The 18,698-nt window shown below is 47.5% G+C and overlaps 1 protein-coding gene across 6 annotated transcripts in view; it reads left to right on the top strand.

Annotated features, from left to right (window-relative positions):
• RGSL1 (regulator of G protein signaling like 1) overlaps positions 1-18,698 on the top strand; it is a 50,873-nt gene that overhangs the window by 2,919 nt on the left and 29,256 nt on the right. For 3 of the 6 annotated variants that reach the window (XM_081193281.1, XM_081193282.1, XM_081193283.1), the window contains exons 1-9: positions 6,944-7,025; positions 7,816-7,898; positions 8,324-8,398; positions 9,717-9,846; positions 10,199-10,303; positions 11,857-12,018; positions 13,000-14,006; positions 15,772-15,834; positions 17,178-17,400. In XM_081193281.1, coding sequence (XP_081049407.1) covers positions 7,013-7,025; positions 7,816-7,898; positions 8,324-8,398; positions 9,717-9,846; positions 10,199-10,303; positions 11,857-12,018; positions 13,000-14,006; positions 15,772-15,834; positions 17,178-17,400 — 1,861 coding nt within the window. In that variant the 5' untranslated portion in view covers positions 6,944-7,012. Of the gene's footprint in view, positions 1-3,481; positions 3,637-6,943; positions 7,036-7,815; positions 7,899-8,323; positions 8,399-9,716; positions 9,847-10,198; positions 10,304-11,856; positions 12,019-12,999; positions 14,007-15,771; positions 15,835-17,177; positions 17,401-18,698 lie in introns of those variants that run through there. The other 3 variants (XM_081193284.1, XM_081193286.1, XM_081193285.1) reach the window with 3 other exon arrangements.

An 18,698-nucleotide genomic window follows, 5' to 3' on the forward strand; every position in this document is an offset into this window, starting at 1 on the left:
CAACTCCCGCCCGGAATTCAATGTCCCCACTGTGGAAGGACGTGGGGATCCAGAACTGGCCTCCACAGTCATTTACGGACTCACTGTTCAAACCGTGTTTATGGAAGACAATCTTGCTCAGCTACAAGGGATCGCCAAAGAGAAGAGAGACTTACTAGCATACTGTACTCTGTTCTTTGGCTTTGGCCACAGGTTGGCCAATCACACCTGAAGGGAACGGAGGAATCTTGTGCTTCACTCCTACCTGCACAAGCCACCTCTCCTTTTTTAATTGTCATAATTATACAGGGCTCAATTTTAGACACAGGGTTGTGTCTAAATATCTATCTTTGCACTGGAATTTAAGAGACTTGATTGTTCTGAGTCCGTAGAAAGGTCACTGGGGCTTAAATGTTGGCAGAGTAGCTAAATTGCTAAGAAGCCAACATCATGTGCAATACTGACTTTTATTGAAATTAAAACAGTGTCTGAACACTAGTTAAAATATTCAAAAGCTTTTGCTTGCAGAACACATAGCTAAAGAAGAATACATAGTATATGTAAAGTATTTACATTCACATCCTTTAGTTCCTTGAGAAATATTGCCGTTTGATGCATTTTCCCTCAAACCAGCTTCCATCCAATTAGAGAACTTAAGGCACATTCGCTTCGCAGTTAAGCCAGGTGTCTGCATTGGAGACAGCCACTGCCCATATGCAGATGGTAAAGGTGAAGGGGACCCCTGACCATCAGGTCCAGTCGTGGCTGACTCTGGGGTTGCGGCACTCATCTCGCTTTATTGGCTGAGGGAGCTGGCGTACAGCTTCCAGGTCATGTGGCCAATATGACTAAGCCACTTCTGGCAAACCAGAGAAGAACACAGAAACGCTGTTTACCTTCCCGCCAAAGCGGTACCTATTTATCTACTTGCACTTTGATGTGCTTTCGAACTGCTAGGTTGGCAGGAGCAGGGACCGAGCAACGGGAGCTCACCCCGTTGCAGGGATTCGAACCGCTGACCTTCTGATCGGCAAGTCCTAGGCTCTGCGGTTTAACTCATGGCGCCACCTGCGTTCCTATGCAGATGACAGCTTCCCAAATAGGAGCTCTGGCGTGTGCAGGGGCAGCGAAAGTAAACGCGAACAATTAATTAATTAGTATACAGGCCTCCATCTGCAGATCTCAGGAGTTGCACAGCAATATATATATATATATATATATATATATATATATATATATATATATATGCTTTCGTAGATTTTCACGGGTACAGGAATGCAGGTTTTGGTGTCTTCGGGTGTCTTCCCGTGTAAGAGTTGGGGTGTCTAGGCGACGTTTGGAGGCTATACACCACACCCCCTCAACAGTATTTATAGGAACTCAAACACTGAGATCCTGCTCTGTTCCAGTAACAAGAAGCCGAAAGCACCAGCCTGAAGATGACGAGTGAGACCTCGTCGAAACGTCGCCTAGACACCCCAACTCTTACACGGGAAGACACCCGAAGACACCAAAACCTGCATATATATATATATATATATATATATATATATATATATATATATATCACATAAGAAAAGACAACCCAATAATCCCCCCCTCCCACAACACATTTGCAAGGGCATCAGATGTCAATCAGTCAGAGGCCTGGTTTTTATCTGGCACATAAAGATGTCTAATGAAGGCACCAGGGGAGTCTCCCTGGAGAGAGCATTCCACAAACAGAGCCACTGCAGAGAAGGCCCCGTTCTTGTGTTGTCCAGACCTCTCGTGGGGGAGGCACACCAAGAAGGGTGACATCTTTGCCCTCCCTCTGATGGTTCAGCAAAGTGACTTGAAACACACCTTGCTGCCTTTTAAGTTGCTAGTGTTTGCACAGCCTCAGTGTTACAGAAGCTGCATAGCTACCACCTTTCCCTGCCGATGTTCAGAGCAAGGGTTGGAGACTGGGGGGTCCTCTGGATGGCCGTCCTCCCTCTCCCTTGCCATGCTGCAAGTGGGTTGGTGGAACAGTGTGGCTAACAGTGTCTGGAGGTCCACAGGTTCTGCCACCGCTGCTCCAGAGATTGACAATGCATGGGATGCTCAGGCTGGGGGGGGGGGGGCTACTTACAAAAGCAAAAAAAGAGAGGAAAGGCACCCCTAAAAAAAAAGGCAAAAGAGGACCCAGATCTGCATATAATTTGCACGCTCTGATTTGTATGTAGAGATGCAAACTTAGAAACTGCAAGTATGATTTAAATGGGAGTACAGCAGACCTCAGGGACGTGGGTGGCACTGTGGGTTAAACCACTGAGCCTAGGGCTTGCTGATCAGAAGGTTGGTGGTTTAAATCCCTGCGACGGGGTGAGCTTCATTGCTCGGTCCCAGCTCCTGCCCACCTAGCAGTTCGAAAGCACGTCAAAGTGCAAGTAGATAAATAGGTACCGCTCCGGCGGGAAGGTAAACAGCATTTCCATGCGCTGCTCTGGTTTGCCAGAAGTGGCTTAGTCATGCTGGCCACATGACCCGGAAGCTGTACGCCGGCTCCCTCTGCCAGTAATGTGAGATGAGTGCCACAATCCCAGAGTCGTTCGCGACTGGACCTAACGGTCAGGAGTCCCTTTACGTTTACAGCAGACCTCACCCTATGGGGAAGTTGGTGACCAGGTGACCTCTGGAGAATGCCTGCTTAGTGGGCTCTCTGGGTGCCAAGCCCCGCTGCTCGTCCTTTATCTTTGGGTCCTTCAAAGAGAGACGCATCATCTGTGAAGAAAGGCACATGACTGCCTGCAACCTTCGCCTGCAGCAGCAGCAGCCACGGAGTGGATCAGAGCCAGAAACTCTGAGCATGAGGATGTCAGGTCCTACGTCATCTGCCAGGAGGACCTTGGTCAACTATCCTGGGGTAGGCAGCAGCTGTGGGTGGTGCCATCCCCCTGCCAATCTATTTCAGCCTTGGAAGTCAGCTTATGCAGTCTGCGGGGTGGAAAGCTTTTTCTGAGCCCTGCTAAAAAAGCATATCTCTGGATACAGCAAAAAAGCATGTTTGAGAAAAGCGATGTCTTTCCCACAGCATGCTGCTTTCCCACATGTAGGGATATTTCACTTGGACGGAGCATTCAGTTGTGCAGCTGCTGCCCAGGAAGACCTTTTGCATTGGATTCTGCAGATAATATCCTGGTCTTCCCCTCCCTGTGTCTCAGGTTCATGTTTGTGATTTGAACTGGTGCAGAATGCATCTGCTGTGCTCGTCTACTAGCAGATTTACAGCCTCTGGCTTCCAGGTAGCAGGACTGATGAAATTCTCACGCACAGAAGCCTACGTGCTCCATTTGCTTTTATAACGAATCAATATTGAAAGATTCACAAAAGGTCCCTGCTGCCTTTGATGAAGCTGCCAGGTCAGGGGTAGATGGTCGCTGGTTTCAAAATGTGTGTGTGTGTGTAGCAAAGGTCAGGGGGTTATCTAGGTAGCACTGGAAAGCTTTCTTCTTCTTTCTTCTGTCCCCCCCCCCCCCAGAAAAGGAGCTCCATCTGGCACTGATAGGCTTGACTATGACGTGTGTCTGCAATGCATCTGGGGCAATCCAGAGGCCGTGGCCTCAGAAGGCAGATGGGGAGGAGAGAGGACTGAGGCAGCAAGCGTCAGTCCTGCGCTCACTTACCAAGGAGCAGGTAATTTTCACACTTACCTGAGTAGGATGCTCTCCAAGGTTTCCCAGCCCTCCCTCGGGACTCAGCCTGGGACCTTCTGCGCGCAAAGCAAGATCCTGGGCCACCAAGCTGCAGCTCTCACACTTATTGAAACTGGTTTATTGACATTTCATTGAAACTTACTTCCATGCAAGCATGCACACCTTTTGCAAGCTTCTATTTGGGGTGCAATTTCTCAGTGTGTTGGGACACACACACACACACACACACACACACACACAGAGGGGCAAAATGAACTCTCAGCTCCAGCTCTACATGATTTGCTATCAAGGCCATGCCTTCTTCCAATCAACACCCCCCCTCCCCGGGTGTGTGAGGGATTGTGCCCTGTGACGTATCTGGATCAGGTATGACTATTCCGTCACTCCAATGCAGAGGGACTGCAGAATGACTTAACCTTCAGAGGAGGTGCCCTGTTATATCTCTGCGTGCACCATTGCATAGGACTTGCCTACTTCTATTCAGAGGCCATGTTCTGATCAAGGACTCCTGCAGAATCAGGAGCCGTAGGGCAGTTAAGTCTCACTTTTATAAGCTCTAATAAAAAGGTGTTCTGGCTGTGAGAATGATGAACGCCCCATTTTAATTCAGTAGACAGACGAGTGTGTGCCTCAGCTATCCTGAAGCTGGGGAGAACGTCAGTCTAAAGTGATCCAGGATGAAACACATTGATGTCTCATTGAAGGACAAAAAAAACCACAGGATGCCACAGAGTGACATTTTGGAGTTTTCTCCACCCCATCAAGTCCAGGTGCATTTGAGTCCAGGTGCGGTGTGACTACCATACTGGTGAAAACACAGCCTGCATAGTATGATAGTGGGATATTGGCCAAGCATTACAAGGTTAATCTGCCCGCTGTGTTTCCCCGCCCTCTGATTGGCCCAGAGGCCTGTGGGCAGAGGACAAGACCAGGCAAATCATAGGCAAGCGGAAGGCAGGGGCGTTACCGTGTTCTTTCTAGTATCAGTGCAGATTTAATTTTCTCCCCCATGTTCTCCCTAGGCCAGGGCTGCCTAATCTTTAGCCCTCCAGATGCTGTTTTACTCTGAGTCCCATCAGCCCCAGCCAGCAGGGCCAATTGTAGGGGGGCATGGTACGTGCCTGCAAGGAGCAAGTGCTTATACTCTGTGAAAAATAATATACTTGAAATGGATTCTTCAACTCACAGGCCATTGCAATTGCCAGCAGACTTGTGCTACACTGAACAGCAAGCTGAGATTTGGTACATGTGTTGCCCAAGACATCCTGGTTCACATGAAAGTCTAGAAAGGGGAACATTTTCTCTTGGTCACTTGAACTTCATGACATGAGGAATGACTGCATATAGCAGAGAACACAATTCCGGAGCCCGCCTGGTGTTAAGCGTGTTGAATTAGGACCTGGGAGACCAGCGCTCAAATCCCCTCTCAGCCGTGAAGCTCACTGGGCGATCTTGTGCCAGCCCCTGCCCTCGTCAGGGTGGTTGTGGAGACTGACGAAGCAAGTCATTGTTTGGCAGCAGCCGCCAAGTGGCATCTTAGGGGACCCTGCATAAAACGGCTCTTCCTTGCTCACAATATCAGGCCTTGACCGGGCCTTCAGATGACCTGGGCATCTAATGCTTAAAAGTCTCTGTGCAAAGCTGTGCAGGGTGGGGAGACTGGGGTCTCTGGAATCAGGATTGCCGGTTCTTGGAGTGCTAGCCCTGCACTTAATCTGCATACGTCAGAAACTGTGTGGCAGTAATTGGGAGTTATTGCAACATCTAAGTCAGAGATGATAAGCAGCCGTAATCCAGATTTGGGAAGAAAATCCATTGTATTAACAATTCTTAGCATGCCACTGGGATTTCCTGCTGCACTTTCCACAAACTCTGGGATTAGAATGCATGGTTCCTGATCTCATTCTGCCACCTGCTGTTAGAATGCATGCGCTACATAGGAACATGGAAACCTGCCTTACGCCATTGCTCTCCACCTGCTTCCGTATCATTGACAATGATGGCTCTCCACTGGTTTTAGACAGACTTTAAGGTGCCACAAGATTCTGTTACACTAGCAATGTGAATGATGCATTTATCATCTCAAGCTGCAAAGTCAGTTTTACTCTATTGGCTGCCATTATGTTTGTGTACATAACTAATAATTTTATCCTATCATGTGCATAACTAACAATTTTATCCTTTCATGGACTGGGAATTAGTGGTTGTTCCTAATTATTTTCCCCAGGCTATTAAGGAAGAGAATAATAGAAAATTAGAATCTTAGAGTTGGAAGGGACCCAAGAGTCATCTAGTCCAACCCCTCACTGTGCAATGCAGGAATCTCAGTTAAAGCATCAGTGATAGATGGCCATCCAATCCCTGCTTAAAAACCTCCAAGGTAGGAGAGTCTGCCACCTTTTCTGGGATTCTGTTCCACTGTCAAGCAACTCTTACTGTCAAAAATTCTTCCTTATATTTAGTTGTATTGGACTGATTCCTACCCTCTGGAGTAGGAGAAGACAAGCTTGCTCCATCTTCCATGTGACAGCTCTTCAGATATTTGAAGATGACTATCACTTCTCCTCTCAGTCTCCTCTTTTCAAGGCTAGACATACCCAGATCCCTCAACCGTTCCTCATAAGGCTTGGTTTCCAAACCCTTGATCATCTTGGTTGCTCCCCTTTGCAACCAGAGGGTGGCAACAGGGGAAGTGTGGTGCTATATACCTCTAGAGGTATGTGGTGGGCTTGCGGTGGGGCTGGTGTGAAACAATTTCCAATTAATGCCCAAATATCATAACTCCACGATCACATGTACAACATGCATGCTAGGGAAATGTGTGTTTTGGGATATGCAAAGGCCTCTTAATAATGAACTAAATGGCAGAACATTTCCTGGACTGTTCCACTTTAGGGTACGAGTGGGAATGAATGTTTGTATGTTTGAATTTCCCTACACACAGTCACGCATACACCCAGCCACAAAGAACAGGAGTTCTTCCTAGCCGACTTGCTGCTTTTTTTCTATGTGCAGAGAGGTTATTTTGGGAAGGGAGGACAGAGCAAGTTCAAACATGCAGCAGCCCAACCAGGAACCTGAGGTGCTGCCATTCAGGGGGAAACTTCACCCCTGGACTCTGCCAGGACATTCTAAGGAGATCTTTGATAGTTAGGAGGAAATTTGTAAAGCAATATAATTTTTCATGTTATGTGCAACAAATGGGGAGAAAAATCATGATCAGCTAAGAGCTGCCTTGGTGGAATGTGGAACCTGCTGGAGCAGCAACTGTTCTAACGCATCATAACAGAACAGAGCTCAGCAAAAACTGCCTTGAAATGCTGCAACAGTGAAAGCATCCTCAACCCAGACTCAACATGAATAGAATGAGTAAGAGTTGGTGTGTGTGTGCGCGCGTATCATTTGTTCACTGTATTTTTTATCATACCTTTCCATCAAGAAGCTGAGGGTGGTGGCATAACTGACGTTAGCCCAGCCATCCTCACAACAACCCTGGGATAGGTTGGGCAGATAGATGGCCATGGTGCGGCCAAAGGCTCTCAGAGAAGCCCTCATGGATGTGAAACTGGGATTTTCACAACCAAGCCCAGCTCAAAACACTATGCTGTCAGTACTGGCTCTTCTACACCAATATCTCTTCATCGTTTTTTCAGTGGATGAGACTCACTTCCTACCAATTCCAACACAATAATCAAGGACCATCTCTCTTCATATGAACCAATCCATACCCTGAGACTATCATCTGAGGCCCTTCTTCATTTGCCTCCTCCACAAGAGCTCTGGAAGGTGGCAACAGGAGAACAGGCCTTTTCTGTGGTGACTCCCTGCTTATGGAATGCTCTCCCCAGGGAGGCTCGCCTGGCACCTTCACTAAATAAAGTATCTTTAGGTGCCAGCAATAATGTTCCTCGATAACCAGGCCTTTGGCCTTTAAAATGTACTTGTGGGAGGGAGTTACTGGTTGTTGTTGTTGTTATGATATACCATATATGATGTTCAGTCACATACTGCAAAATTCATGTGTTGCAATTGGGAGGAGTTACCCAACAAACCTGCTTCCTCAAAAGTCAACTTTTTTGCAGTAAGGATGAGTGGATAACTTTACTGTTTCAAACCCAAACTTCCGTTTTCACCACAACCATGCTCTTCATCTTTGCAGAACTGATTGCCAAGAAGCACTTGACAGTTCTGATGCAAAATGAAATCTTTGCTGACTTCTTCAACACATTCCTGAATCTTCCTGTAAGTTCCCTCTAATACTCAGTATATTTGGCTATGTACATATTACGTATTAGTGACTTCAAATTCAGTGAGGTTGTCACCTGCCCCGCTACATTTCAAGATGTGTTTACACGTTGCTGCACAAACCAGAGAGCGGGCAGGGATGCCTTCACCTGTTGTGCATTACCTGCTTTGTTTTCCAGTGCTTGCAACACCCCTCCCCAAGCTCCTATTCAAGGAAGAAACAATTCCTGGCTCAGCGCCTGGAACCCCTGGAGTCTCGCCTTGTTCAGAGATTGGGGTGCTGTGTAACAGTACTATCATTTTAAAAAGCAATGACTATATCCCAGTAGAAACTAGAGCTGGAGATGAAAGTAGAGACTTCATTAACCATCTTTTTCTGTATCTTTCTCTCCATCTCCCTCTCTTTCTCTCTCTCTCCACAGGTGTTTGGTCAGACCCCTATTTTCATGCACAGCACTCGTCAATGGTATCTTTGGCCAGAATTACCTTGCAACCTGGTAAATGTCGATATTTTCCAAAGCTGGCAGCCTTTTGCACATGGGGATGAGTGGCATTGATGGTATTGCTGATATTAGCTTGAAGTCCCAGGAATCTGACACAGAATCAAATAGACTTCTTCAATGTGTGGTGTCCAAAATGCAACTATTGGTGTTTGGTCTGTGGTTGGGGTGATGGCTGGAATCTCTCATGCTATTCCATTTTCCATCATCCTGCAATTTGCTGTTTATGTGTCTGGACAACCTAATTTCCACCAAGGCATAATATGAGCGGAATTCAGACTCTCACGCATGCAAAAGCAGACGCACAACTGCCTTGCTGTGTCCATGCGGAATGACAAAGACAACTTGCTGAAGTGCTTGCCTCTCTCTGAAGAGCGTGAGCACAACCAATTCATGAATAAGAGAGCTCTGTCTGGTACTGAGACATCAAAGAGGACCAGAAGGGACAAGACTTCTAGTGGATGGGCTATAAAGCTGATCACAATCCTATCCTTTTCACATAGCTATTATTCTCTGTCCCTCATCTCCCTTTTTAATCTATCTCACCCTCTAAACCAAGGATAGTCAACAAGGCACCCACCAGATGTTAGTGGACCACAACTCCCTTCATTCTTGGCCATTGGCCAAACTGGTGGGCAGATGGGATTTGTAGTACAACCTTGTCTTGAGGGCAACTGTGTTGGTTACGTTTGCTTGAAACCGTTCATCTCTGTCTTTGCTTTTGAGTTTCCTTGACACTGAATTTGGGGTGGCTGTGGGGTGTTGTGATACAGCCAGTAATCCTTTCTGCAAGGTAGTGCCAGTCAAGTAAGCTGTCTTTTACCTCCTTGTAAAGAAAATGATAAACCACACATTTCTTGGATGCCAGGATTTTGCAGATGTGACCCCCCCACTCTTTTATTGCTCATTAATACAATTTTTTTCTTTAGGGGTGGGTGAATCTGTCAGTTTTTGTCCCTCCCTCTTTTTCCAATCTTCAGTTCTCCTCATTTCCACATCCATTCCCTTAAAAAAACCACAAAACCCTCATAAAATGCCTAAACGTAATATAATATAACATTTTTGTATGTTACTTTCACTAATATATGCATTTTTATATACATTTAGCCCAGTATGTGCATTCTTGTGCATGTTACTAGGCCGGAAAGCTGCACTGCAAAATTTGGAGCACTGAGAATTCTGAAGGGTGGTTGTGTTTTGGTTCCTGCATTGTTTCAGAAAGTGCAAATTAGGGAGGTTCACCTTTAAATGTGAACTGGTGACTTTCTCCCATATATCTGGTCTCAGTTAAGCACATCATTTTGGGCCAATACAGGTATCAAAGCACAAAGGCTTGATGAACTGGATGGAAAAACACCGACTGCCTTTCTTCTGCAAAACCAACTTGTGCCTGCACTACCTTCTCTGTGAAGAGCTCCTGAGTTTCATCCGGTCTCCAGAGGCAGGTAAGAGTTGACATGAAATGCTAAAAGAAACATTCCAAGCAGTATCTGCCAGAAAAAACAACAACCAGGGGAACTGAGTGATTGTCCAAACTAATGTAGAACCCACAAAAAACCCCAAGTATCCAACCATGAGCAGATTCCTCGTCCACCTGGGAAGGGAGCCCATCTAGGAGAAGGAAAACTCTGAGACTAAGCCTCCGCTGCCTTGCAGGATATCTTTGGGAGAATAAAAGGCTGCACAAATTGGATGGTGTCTTGTGCGCCTCCTTCTGGCAACTCTTGCAGCCAAGCTGGTGCCACCAATACACTTTTGGGTGCCCTGCCAATGTGTCGCTTTGCTTTTGCTCTACAGCGGAGATGCTGCGGTGGATCAAGGCTGACCAGTGGCTCCTTGAGAAGTGCATTGGGGGCAGCCGGGGGATGTGGCGCTTCCGCGCCTTCATGCAAGGAATGGCAGGTAAGAAAAGGGGAAGCGCAGCACACAGAAATTACACAGCGGGAAACAAATCGCAACCCAAGACTCTGCACCTCCTCTCTCTGATCCGTGGGGCTGAACATCTGTCCAGCTCCTTCTATGGATGTATCTGATAAAAACCTGCCTCTGTACACTCTATCAATCTCTAAGGGTAAAGATATCACAATTTAAAAAGGCTTAACAGCAAACTCTTTAGCTGTGGTGGGAGCCTTGATTCCATTCACATCTGCAACTTGCATGATACAAATATATGTTTGCAACAGCAAATCAGCTTCTGGCTCAGTTGTTTGTCTTGCTGTCTTTCCTCGTGCTGCCGGTGGGTAGCCTGCCCTATTATTTTAAAGTGCTAATGAATTGATAGCCTCCATCCTGATATTTTAAGGAGAATGCAAGTTGAATGGTTAATGTGCATAACAAGCAGCCATTGTGTACATTCATCAGACCTCCTGGAGAATGTGCACATTTCCTGGTCAAGATGCATAATTTCCAAGAGACCTTGGGTAATTTGCATGAATCAAATGAATTTTGTACATTATCTGGCCATTATGTATAATACGCAACAGGCTTTGGGAAATGTGCAGAGTTCACGTGAATTTTGTACATTCTCCAGCCAACATGTGCATATTCTCCAGTCAGTATGTCAGAAAATATGCCCCCTTTTCTATCTTCCTCAGAAGTGTGCAGTCTGTACCCCCTGGGCTGCTTGTCGCCTTAACTTATGTGGTTAAGGTGGCACTGTGGTTAAGTTGGTGCAGTGGCACTGTGGTCTAAGCCATTGAGCCTCTTGAGCTTGCCTATCGGAAGGTCGGAAGGTCGGCGGTTCAAATTCCTGTGACGGAGTGAGCTCCCATTGCTCTGTCCCAGCTCCTGCCATCCTAGCAGTTTGAAAGCATGCCAGTGCAAGTAGATAAATAGCCACTGTGGCAGGAAGGTAAATGGTGTTTCCGTGCGCTCTGGCTTCCGTCACAGTGTCCTGTTGTGCCAGAAGCGGTTTAGTCATTCTGGCCACATGACCTGGAAAACTGTCTGTGGACAAACGCCGGCTCCCTTGGCCTGAAAGTGAGATGAGTGCTGCACCCCATAGTCAAATTTGACTGGACTTAACTGTCCAGGGGGTCCTTACCTTATTAATCTTATATGGCCCACAACACACCTTCCCACTGATCAGCTGAACAACAGAAAGAACTAGGCCTCCGGATAAAGAATAATTCCCCTACCCCTGAAGTCCAGCCTCCTTCACTGCTCTCACCTGTTCCCCAGTCCGGAGAGCAGCACAAGGGGGATTGCAGGGAGAGGAATGTTTTTAACCTTCCATACCCCTTCCAAGCAAACCATCCCTGTATACTTTTAACCTCCCTGTGAGCTTTTGCCCCTTCAGTGGAGGAGAGCCTTTAAAGCAGAAAGCAACCATTTTGCAATCCAAGTTTCACCACCAAACCCCCCTCAAGAATTAGCTGAAAATCCTATTCCTTCCCAGCAGGACATTACAGATATTGCCTGGAATGCGTAGTCCTAACTTTAGGTCTAATCTGCAGGGGAAGAGCTGACCAAGTTCTGGCTCGCTACGGAAAGGATACTTGGGATTGACGAGACTGATGAATCCCAGCAAGATCTGTACGAGTCCCTGATCCAGGTGTTGATGGCTACTCACTTGCAGGAGGGCTCCACCGTTGTCATCCTCTGCAACACAACCATTGGTAAGAGACACACTCTCATAGTGTCGTGATGCTGCAAGAGAACTAATTATATAATTAAAGGTTCCTGGGAACCCCAAATGCCCCTTTCTAAATCAGCGACTCCCCACTGCATCTTTCCATGATTCCTCACAGAGTCACCTGCCTGTGGAGGAAACCTGTGGAGTCACCCGTTGTGTCTCTGCATGTGATACTGCTTGGCTAGTTTCCTTCAAAAAGGTCCATTGAGCCTAGCACACTGCTTCCTAAAAAGGCCCGTCACGTGCTCCCAGGAAGCCCGCAAAGAGAGCTTGCAGGCAACATCTCTTCTTTTTCCTGCTTCTGAACCCAGACGTTCCATTTAGCCACAATGGCTGATAGCTGTTGACAGGGCTATCCTTCATGACTATCAGAAGGCATGGCCCCAACAGTGACTCCACTCACCCTGGAACACACAGTATAGACTTCTCAGAGGACAGATAACTTTTACCCAAACATGCTTTTTAAAAATATCTATTCATGCATATGATTGACGTGTAAGTCAGAGAAAAACGGTGCCTCAGCCATTGGAAGTGTGACAACTTGTGAGACCATTGATGGCATGCACAGATGCTTTAGCTGAGGTTCCTTCATTGCAAGGGGTTGGACTAGATGACCCTTGGGGTCCCTTCCAACACTACAGTTCTATGATTCTGCCACTGGCTATTCAGACTCCCTCTTTGATACAAGATGCCAAATGAAAACATTAATATTTTTGGGTGGACTGGTGCCTTTTCCCCTTAATGCATCCCATTATGTGGGGGTGGGGAGTGTCTGAGCACCCTCCAGGCAACGGATAGGTAATATGGTGCCCTCCGTCACACTTGCCATCTGACAGCAGTCATCCCAGAAGTGGACACGGGATTAAAAAGAAGCCCAGCCAGTCAGCAGAAAGACCATTTTCTTCTTTCACAACTCTACGAACCATTAACTCCTCTTTTCCCCAATGCTTTGTAACATTTGCAGAATCCCTTCTGAAAATGACTCCCTACCACCCCCAACACGTCCGCTCTCGGAGGGAAATCCTGTCCGAGATGCAGAAAGTGGCCCTGTTCAAGATCGAAAGCTACTGGCTCCCAAACTTCTACATCCACTGCAAGTTGAAGATGGAGAAGGAGCCAGCGTGCCGCCATCTCCTTGAGCAGTATGAGGAAAGGCTACACAGGGCAGGTTTGCCAAAGCAGGCGGCGTCTCCTCGGCCGCCCATGAGCATCAGGCAAAGCAGCAGCGAAACAAAATCCTATTGCAGCTTGGAAAGCAAGAGGATGGTCTGGGACCAGGTAACAGGCCAAGGCTACTCTGAAGGAGGGAAGCACAAAGAAAGCCGCAAGAAGAAGAAGTCACGCAGAAGCAGTCCGGCACACAAGAAGCACCGTCATTCTGCAAGACATTCTGCAAGGCATTCTGCAAGACATTCTGCCAGTTCCAGTCCTTCTCCTGCAGATCAGATCCGGGATTCAGCAATGGGCGTTTCCGATGAGTCGCCAAGCTTCAAAAGCAGTCCAAGCGAATTCATGTCCTCTCCTCTGGCAAATGAGCTTGCTAACGCAATCACCTATAATAAGCTGCGCTCTTCCACTCCTGTGGTCCAGTTCCCTTCGCTGCTTGCCTTAAAAACCCTTGTCAAGTCTCCCATGTGCTTAGATTTCCTTCCTTGGGCACTCACTGCCGACAAATGTGCAGGGCGCCCCTTCCGGGAGTTTTTGCTGCGCAGGGATTATGGCCTGGAGGTGCATCTCCTAGACCTGTGGCATGACCTGGAGGACTTTTTGCGCATGATGCTCTGCTCCCTTGGCGAAGGGAACATCCTTCTGCGCCATGTCATGGGCGAAAGGATTTGTGAGCTGTACCTGACCCAGAACAGCAACTGGCATCTCCCCTTGAAACTGACAACTCTCAGGAACTTACAAAATCTCCTTCCTTCTGGACATGTTATACCCTGGGTACTAAAGGCACAGAAAGAAATCTGTAAGGTGGGAAAGCTTGTTTTCTCTCCATGAAAATTAATAGCAGGAAGCATACTTGAGATTTCACCCAGTAAAGTAGTTGTATTGTAATCAGGGTCTAGCATAGACAACATGCCCTGATGCCAATTGCACCCCCCTCCCCAAAACAAGGAGGAATTCCAAATATCCATTCTTTGTGGCCCTGGCTTCCCCACTTCTTTGTGGGAAACATAGATGCCCCTCGTAAGCCCATAACCCCTCCTTTCCTGTATTCAGAGATGTGTGGCAGAGTTGCCGCTGGTTTTTCTAGCCTGCTGTAGGCAGCCAGGCACACCATGTCAGGAATGCATGCAGCACATAGTTAACTCTTTATTGTCAAAAGTGGACACTTACAGTCGTTTCTATGGCTCTGAATGGCCACGCACACCAACCTAGCATCTAGGCAGCTATTGCCAGGCCCAGACTCTAGGGAGCAGTTGCAGCAACAGGGGACCACTCCCCCTTTACCAGTTTATGTACCTTCCCCTGATGGGCTGTGCAGTTGCAACTGGAGATAATGCCTGCATGGAAGCTTCCTCTGCTCACCCCTCTTCAGTCCCCTCGTGGTTCTGGGAGACAGAGGTGTGGGAGAGGGGGGGGCTTCACTTGCCTGACTTGCCTCCGCCGCCTCCTCTTGTTCTTCCAAACCATTCTGCGCTCCACCTTCCAGCTCTGGAGCTCCCCCTGCCTCTGATTCTTGCTTCCTGGCTGGTACAGGTTCCCATAAATCACAGGGCCCCCCTCACAAGTCAAACTCCAGCCCCCCTTCCCTGGCGCACCCTGCAGGTCCCTAACATACCACGTGCCTTAGTTGTATCTGAGAATCCTGAACTGGTGCAAACTGTTGAGGGTGTAAAAGCCTTGTGAGCTGTTGCCAGTGAACTCTGTGAGAAGGAACAGGACAGTGGAAGAAGGAGAGGGAGGGGGGAGGGAGAAAGAAAGAAAGAAAGAAAGAAAGAAAGAAAGAAAGAAAGGGGATTGAGAGGAGGAAGTGCAGAGAGGCCTTAGGATAGGGAAACAGGAGATAACATGGAATGCCAGCACAGAAAGAAGACGCTGAGGACAACTGAGAGATGGGACTTTGTGGATGTTGGAATAGAAAAGCAGCCGGCTTACAAAGACAGGTGCAGTCCTGTGATGGTGCAGAGGAAGAGACAGAACTCACACTCTGCAGTGCCAAGAGAAGAGGCTGATTTAATAAGAGGCTGCGTAAACCTCTTTAAAACGCATTCCAAAGCACATTCATTCTCTCAAAGGATTCTGGGCACTGTAGTTTAACTCTCACGGACTTACAGTTCCCAGCAGCAAACTTCAGCACCCAGGATTCTTTGAGGGAAAGAATGCGCTTTAGAGGCGAAGGGCACACACAGCCGGGTGTGTGTGTGTGTGTGTGTGGAGCTGTGGCCCTCCAGATGTTGTTGGACTATAGCTCCCATCATCCCTGCTCACCGGCCAGGCTTGCTGGGGAAGCTGGGAGTTGGAGTCCAGCAACACCGGGTTCCTCAGACCTGCTGCAGTAGAGTGAAGTCAGCCATGCTGCCCAACCTTTTCAGTAGCAAAGCAGCACCGCTTTTTGCCTAGATGTCTTTCCAAGGCTTGTGTGGCATAGGATTTGTCGAAGAAGTTCTCTCTCTCACTGCAGAGTGGTCTAATTGATTTAAAGAGCTTGCTTGCAGGAAGCTCGAAAGTTGTTGCCTTTTGCCTGAAATGGAAAGAGTACCTGCATAAGACTCTGTTCTTGCTTTCCGTTTAGATACTCAGCTTCCTTTATGAGGATTTCCTTCAGCACGACGATAAAATGTTCCTGTATTATGTGGTAAGCTGGAACCACCAGGGCAGTGAGGGGCTCATGAGGTGTCAGGGTGTGATCAAAGGGTCATGTTTCCCCCACATGCTGGGTATTCACCTATAAGAGAGATGTGGAACCTGTGGCCCTCCAAATGTTGGTGGATTCCTAGCACCCATTAGCCCCCCCAGCGTGGCCTGTGGTCAAGGATGATGTGAGCTGCTGTCCAACAACGTCTGGAGGGCCACAAGTTTGTGAGGGAATAAAATATGAATCTCTGGGACCCATGTGTGTGGGTGAGGTGAACAACAAAAGAAAATGCCTGGATTCAGAACAGTGGGTTTTGCACACTCTCCTGCAGGTAGAGAGCCCCTGTAGCAGAGATTAAACTCACAAAAGTTAACCAGCACTATAGTGTTAGGAATATAGGTTGTTAAAGCATTTTATCCCATTCTGAGGCACTCACAGCACTTCTCTCCCTACCCCCTTCTGCTGTGAGCAGCTCACACACTGTTAAGTAAGTTTAAAATGCTTTACTTACAGTTTCAAGGCCTCAGTCATCCATTATTCCATGCAGAAGCATGGATAATACAGGCAAAAAAGTCTTGGGTAGAAAATAGAGGAAAGAGAGTTTTGTACATGTGCTCTAAGCTCAGAGCTAACTTAAGCACGTCTGTCTTTACATGATGCAGAGAATGAGAGAGGAACAGTAAGACAAGGGTTCACATCCTCCTTTTCTGGAGGAAAGTCTAGGAACTACACGCTGTGGCACTAACTAGCCCTATGCTTGCTAGCTGTATTTGACTGCAATCTCCAACAAAGTTTCCAATTTCTTATCTATAACATGGCAGCTGGTCGAAAGACCCTGGATTCTGTGCTGCATCTCCTGACAGACACTGCCCAGTCTTGCACCCTAATGCAGTGGCTTGACTTTACCCCCATAGCTACACTCCATTGTCTCTTGAGACAGATGGATGTCAACAACACCCCTTTAACCGTCATGGCTTCCCCTAAAGAATCCTGGGAACTGTTGTTTATTAAGAGGTGCTGAGGAGCCCCCTCACTGAGCTACAGTTCCCAGCAGTCTTAACAAATTGCAGTTCCCAGAGGTCTTTGGGGTGAGGTGGGGAGCCATGGCTGTTAAAGTGGTTATAAGAGTGTTTCAAATGTATGATGTGGATGTGACCTTTGTCTGCAGTTCAGCAACTTTCCCAAAGCACAAACAAAGTTAAAGGAGGAAATGTGGAGGTCGGAAAGGCATAGTCCCACCGCTATGGATCTGTAATTGAACGCTCGTTGGCCTTTAATCCTGCTCTCCATACTTTCCTTCTTCACCTGCGTGATGCACCTTGTCCATCTGTCTGTCACTGCAGAGCGGCAAGGAAAAGCAACTCAGTGCTGAAGAGCCTTACGAGAAGGATGAGAATCGCCGCTTGGCCAGGAGAATCACGGAGGCCTTGCACTTGTGCCAGACCTTGGCTGGCATGAGAGACTTTGAGCTGCTCATGGGGGAACACTGGCAGATGATGGGCACTCAGGACCTGGGCCTGGGGGGCTCGATCTTCATGGAGGCAGAGCCTGTAGTGCGCAAGATGGGTGAGAAGAAGACCTGCCCTGCAGGACTCACTCAAGAGCAATGCTTTTTATTTCCTCTGGCTGAAAGCAAGGTTTAAGTTGCCACAGGGGCCGGCCCCTTGGAGCAGATCTGCGCTGCATTCTCACGGGGATTTAGGGCTGAGCAGAAATGGTCTCCCTGCCCAAATCCCCCCTGCTCTTTTACAGGGCAGTGCAAATCAGGAAGGCATTTTGCTAAATATTTTTTTTTTGGGGGGTGGAGGTGAAATTCCCACAGCCAGTTTTCTTCAAGTAATTCTCTCCTGAAACGTTTTCACTTCACAAAGGATAAAATTCAGTTGGCAGCTCATTCTGGCAGATGAAGGAAGCAATTGACTCAAAAGAAGGCATAGTGTTGCATCCTACCCCACTCTCTGAGCAAGTGCGAGATTCCGGGCGCTTACCCAGAGTTTCTGTTTCCTTTTAGAAATGAAGCACAGAGGAGACTATGGGGTCATGATATTTGGTTTATTCACACATGCATACAACCTGAGCGTACGATGGAGAGGTCCACAGCATTACCCCACCCCAAAGGAACCTTGTTTTCCCCATAGCTGCAGCCTTGCATTCCAGCAGACATCAAACATTGCTCTCTCTCCTTCTCTCTCCAGCTCGCTGCTTTACTTCTGGGTCACATCACTGCAGCTCTCTGCCTTCGATTCCATTTAACCCCCCATCACCTCACCAGGAAGCTAGCTTGGCTATCCCGGGAATTAGAGGACTTGATTAGCTTTTAACAACTGCTGGATCCAGGGATTAGAGGGGGTTGGCATTCATCTTTGTGTGCAAGATGCAGAGAAGAGCCTTTGGCCATGTGCAAGGCCAGAGTGCAGAGGGGCTTGCAGGGAAGGCTCAGTTCCTATGGAAAACGATAAGGCTGCTATCACTAACTTTTCAGTTACAGATAGGTAGCCGTGTTGGTCTGCCATAGTCAAAATAAAAAAAATTCCTTCCTGTAGCACCTTAAAGACCAACTAAGTTAGTTCTTGGTATAAGCTTTCGTGTGCATGCACACTTCTTCAGATACACACTTCTTCAGATACACACACGAAAGCTTATACCAAGAACTAACTTAGTTGGTCTTTAAGGTGCTACAGGAAGGAATTTTTTTTATTTTGACTAACTTTTCACTTAGGCTGCAGTGCTAATGCCATTGACCTGGGTGCATGCCCCATGAATTCAGTGGAACTTATTTCTGAGTAGCAGTGGTTAGGATTGCACTGTTAGTCTCCTAGTCCAGACGGCAGGAAGTCCAAGGAAACCAAAGTGCTTCTATTTCA

The sequence above is a fragment of the Podarcis bocagei genome (genome assembly GCF_964188305.1).
Source record: "Podarcis bocagei genome assembly, chromosome: 5".
Lineage (NCBI taxonomy): Eukaryota > Metazoa > Chordata > Lepidosauria > Squamata > Lacertidae > Podarcis > Podarcis bocagei.